Source organism: Vombatus ursinus, unplaced genomic scaffold (assembly GCF_900497805.2).
Source record: "Vombatus ursinus unplaced genomic scaffold, bare-nosed wombat genome assembly UNPS02010394.1, whole genome shotgun sequence".
Taxonomy (NCBI): Eukaryota; Metazoa; Chordata; class Mammalia; order Diprotodontia; family Vombatidae; genus Vombatus; species Vombatus ursinus.
Window position 1 is genome coordinate 7,854,330 of NW_020950172.1, and position 4,882 is coordinate 7,859,211.

General features: G+C 52.9%; 1 protein-coding gene across 4 annotated transcripts in view; it reads right to left on the reverse strand.

The window, feature by feature from the left end:
• Positions 1-764: 764 nt before the first annotated feature.
• Positions 765-4,882, reverse strand: part of PARVB (parvin beta) — an 86,089-nt gene continuing 81,971 nt past the window's right edge. For 2 of the 4 annotated variants that reach the window (XM_027854341.1, XM_027854340.1), the window contains exon 13: positions 765-1,327. In XM_027854341.1, the coding sequence (XP_027710142.1) occupies positions 1,251-1,327 (77 nt within the window). In that variant the 3' untranslated portion in view covers positions 765-1,250. Of the gene's footprint in view, positions 1,328-1,747; positions 1,976-4,882 lie in introns of those variants that run through there. The other 2 variants (XM_027854339.1, XM_027854338.1) reach the window with 1 other exon arrangement.

Here is a 4,882-nt window from a genome sequence, read left to right on the forward strand (position 1 = left end):
TGGTGGGGCCAAGAGCCCTCCAAGGTCATGGCCAATGGGTAACCCTGCAGCTTGGCTGGAGCAGAGGCCAGAGGGGGCACACAATTCCAGCAGAAGCTCAAGGGCTGGACCACTCTGACCATCGCCCCCTCCTCCTCCCATTAACAGGATCCCAGGGTCAAGCCCGAATCCAGCCTCTGGGCAGTGTAGGAGAGGAAATGGACAATTGGCATCCCCTCCCACAATGAGGCTTCAGAAAACAAAGTCATTTAAAAAAATAAAGATGGATGCAATTGCAAATAGGACACCCAGAAAGTCACAGACTCAAGGAGGCCAGAGCGGGACCCAGGTTCAAATTCTGCCTCTGATTCTCATTATCAGTGTCATGCTAAAAAGTCACTAAACATTGCCCAGGCTCCCCATCTGTAAATGAGGGGGCTGGAATGGGGGGGGTGCCTCTCTTCCAGCTCCAAATCTACTATCCTGTCATCCTAGATCTCTCGGACTCTCCGAGTCTGTGTTTTGGTTTATACAATGAGGGAGCTGGACTAGATGGCCCAGGGTCTACTTTCACCCACCTTCATTTGACAGTTGGGGAAACTGAGGCCCAGTGATGGGGAAATGACTTGCCCAAAGTGATACAGCTGGAAGAAGCCCCTTACTCTGCCAGCTCCCAGGCTGGCGAGCTCTGCAGCCCATCTGTCACACGCCCCTTCGGCGTGTGGTTCACGTCACGTAAAATGGGCAGCCAAACATTCACAGGACGAGAGAGGAAACGTCAAGAGTTTCTTATAAATAGTTTAAGATATTCTTTGAAAGGAAAGGGAGGGTGGAAAGAAAGAAAATGCAAAGCCCATTTTTACTGGAAAGCAAAGGTTTTAAAGGGACTTCCAGTCCAAGAGACAGTCAGAAAGCCAGGACAGCGCGAGGGAGTTTGGATGGACGGACCTCAGCCTACGGCTCCATCCTAGAACAGGCTGGGTGGCCTCTGCTGAGATCCATTTGAGCTAGTTATCTGTCCCAAGAGCAAAGCAGGAGGGGATCCAGCGTCCGAGGTGGGGAGCCCCCCCCCCGGCCCCGGACTCATCATTTCCAGAGGGCTTTACTCCCTAGCACCAAGGAGACAGGGCTTCAGACTACCCCAAAGAGGAGGCGGGAAATCTTGCAGCATCACAGAGGCAGGCAAACTGCACTAAGGCACATAGGGGAGACCAAGGCTTGGCTTCCCTTCAAGGAGACATCGGGGATGAATATTTCAGCAGCTTCCAGGATCACTCAGTGTTTTTGTACTTGGTGAACAGGTTGTATAAAACCCTCAGGGTAGACTTGAGGTCCAGGTTGACGACATCTGCAGGGGAGGAAAAGAATCTCTTTAGGGGGTTTGGGGGGGGGGGGGAGCAAGCCCCCCCCAACCCTGTGTGAATAAGACACAGAAATCCCTCACAAATGCAAGGAATTAGGGCAGTAATCCATCCATTAAAAAGCACTCATTAGGCACCCACGACATGCAGAGCATGGGGGGAGACTGGCCTCCGCCTCAAAGAGCTCAGTGCATTCTTTGTCAGAGCGGGGGACATCAGCCCCTGCCCTCTTGGAGCTTCCGATCTGCTGAGGGAAACAAGCAGATGATCATTCCCAAAGTCAGCACAGGGCTCTAGCTGCTGAGGAGTCATGGGCATTCCTTTAAAAGGTCCTCCAATGGCAGTGAAGAGGGGGTGGGAGAGAGCCTGATCATTAACTGTAAAAACTACAAGAAGTTAGGGATTCTGAGGGGCAGTGAGCAAGGAGATTCCAGTGACAGGGGTCACCGGGTGAGGGAGCAGGGAGTAGACAGCCTAGAAGGGTGGGCAGCAGCCCCTGGGGCTTCTTGAGCAGACCTGGGCACTAGGACACTTGCCTGGACAGCTGGGCAGGGGAAGGCGGTGGCAGGGCTTCTGTTTCTGCCCATGGCTAGTAACATAGTTCACGTGGGTTTTCTCCTTTTGTCTCCCCAACCCTTGAGAGGCAGAGAGGACAGGTGTATGACTCTCATTTTGAAGGGGACGGCAGGCCAGGGACAGAGTTCAAAGCCAGCTCTTGGGGCTGCCGTCCAGGGCTCGCCTAGGGCCAGCACGGCCACCTCCCCAGATCAGGGACAACACAATGCCAGCCCTTCACAAGTCCCTGGCTGCTGGGCCTTCATTGCACTTGGCTATTTTTACTTTTTGGAAATCAATCTCCCAGCTCTGAAATCTCTGCCATGTCCATGGGATAACATTTCTATTTAAAGACAAACAGACACCTCCCTGAAACCCAGCTGGTCTCATTTAGAAACAGGCCTCCTGGCCCTCTTTGTCCCTCTTTTTTTGACCTGAATACAGAGAGCAAGGACCAAAAGAAAGGGGTGGGAAGGTTGGAGGGCAGGTCTGGGCTTCCCGGCCTCTCTAGCCCAGCGTCTGCCCCGGTGCCGGAGGACGTCAGCCAGGGATGACGACTGGAACCCTCAACCACCCTGACCAATGTTTGCCATAGCAACCGCCAAACACGACCTCAGCCATGACTGATGCAGAGGCACAGATACCTGGCCCGAGGAGCTGGTTCATCTCAGCAGGCAGGAGATACTGAGGCCACTGCATCCCCAGCACCTGGCACACAGCAGGTGCTTAATAGAGGCTTGGTGGAGGGCTACCATGTTCTGCCTGGTCCAAGTGGGTAAAACCAGAAGCAAACAGGGAGTGGGGGGAGGAGATGGGGAGATAGGATTTCAGAGAAGCAGACACTGGATTGGTTTCATGAAAGGGAAAAAAAAAATCCTGAACAGAGAGGTCCAAAGGAAGAAGAGGAATGGGGCCATCTCATGAGGTAGTGAGTTCCCCATCACTGGAGGTCTTCAAGCTAAGGCTAGATGACCGGCTGTCAGAAACGGTGTCGGGAGGATCCCTAGGCAGCTGCTGCACCAGATTCAGCCTCTCTGAGAGTCCTTTCAGTTCTGTGACCAGTAATTCATCAGCCTCCCCAATTTTCCCTGACTTCTGACTTGACAGAAAAAAAACAAAACAAAACCACAGTAACAATAACATTGGTGAGTAAACAGGAACAAACAGGCTAATTCTATGACTGGCCAACCTAGAGACGCTGAGCTTCAGCTGTTATAAATGCTGAGAAGGGAAAATTGGCATTGATCAGACCATTGACCCAAGGAAGAAATGGGGCCAACTCAGGCTAAGTACACAATCAATCTTTCTCTCTGTCTCTCTCCCTCCCTCCCTCCCTCTCTCTCCCCCTCTTTGTCTCCCTCTCTCTCTCTCTCTCTGTCTCTCTCCCCCTCTTTGTCTCTCTCTCCCCCCCCGTCTGTCTCTATCTCTCTCTCCTTCTCTCTCTCTCTCTCAGCACAATGGGCTTTAAAGGGGTCCTGGGCTGGAAGGGCCCTCAGAGGCCAAGCCCAACCTCCCCATGTCACACAGGAGGGCACTGTGGTCCAAAGAAGCTGACACAGCGTCACAACTGGAAAGTGGGAATTCCACCTGGCATGTGCAATTTTCCTGGAGGCCTTAACATCTGCTGCTCAGCACCTCAGTTAAGGAGCAAGGAGCAGAGCTGAGGAGGCCGGACCCTCCATCCCTCCATCCAAAGCACCATACCATGGGAGAGGGGAGGGCACACTCTGGCCTAAGAGTCAGCTGGGGTCATCCTCCCTTCAGCAGGGCCTTCACAGGAAGCATCTCTCTGGGAGAATTTAATGTGTCATGTTGGCTTTTGGCAAATCAAAAAGAGTTCCACGAGGAAATATCACAGAAGATATCTATGGATGACTTCCTCTGACACCAAACCATGGTTGAGGTGACGCCGCCTCTAGAAGATTCTGCCCGGGAAGCCCAGGCTCTGGCAGGTCAGGAAAGGCCTCAAACATAAGGGACAGACCGAGTGAGCCGGCCAAGGAACAGCCCGGCAAGGGGAGAAAAGCTCAGCACCAGATGGTGGCAACCACCTGGGGAGGGAGATCCGGGGCCACAGCAATTCACAAAACCAACCTCTCAGGCACCGGAGAGGGAAAACTCACACAGAGAAGTGTCTCTGGGAACAAAACTCTTTTTCATCATTATATGTCTTATCAATGATAAATCCCTGTGTCCTTGGGAAAATCACTTCCCTTCCGAGCCCCATCTGTGAAATGAAAAGATGGCTGAACTCAATCTGAAAGTGCCCACCCCTCCAGCTCTGATCTTTCCTGTTCTGAGGCCCTGCCCAGCTCTGACATCCCCTGTTCTAAGGGCCCTCCCAGCCTTGCCACCCCCTGTTCTAACTCCCTCCCAGCTCTGACAGTCTCGGCTTCAGGAACCAAAGAGCCTTCCCTCAGACTTTCTGTCCACTTGGCCAGTTCTTCCTGTCTCCGGTCTAATCTCCAGGCCCAGCCTCTCACTACCTTCCTTCCTTCTGAACATCATGGAAGAAATTTCAAGACAATGTTTCTTCATCCAATGAAAGGAGAAATTTAACCAAGGCGAGAAAGGAGGAGGAAAAGCGGCCAAATCCTGCACATTTCCCAGTGACCACAAAAACGCAAGACTCCCACGTGATCACCCAGTAAATGCCAACTCCAACACCTCAGCAGCCTCAGAGTGAAAGCTTTCTGACTCCAGCCAGCTGGACGAAATCATGCACACGCCCCGCCCCCCAAGAGGCACTCTCTGCCCAGAATCCAATCTGATGAACATTTATTAAGCGCCTACTGCTGCTAAGCACTGGGGGTACAATCGGTTTTATTTAATGGTTTTTTTAAGCAGTCCCTCTCCTCAAAGAGCTTACGATCTCAGGGTGGGGACAACACACGAAAGAGGCAGGAAAGGCGGGTGCCAGGGCTGGACACCAGGGGCTACCTGCCGACCCGGGGGCGCCAGGACGGGACACCAGGGGCTACCTGCCG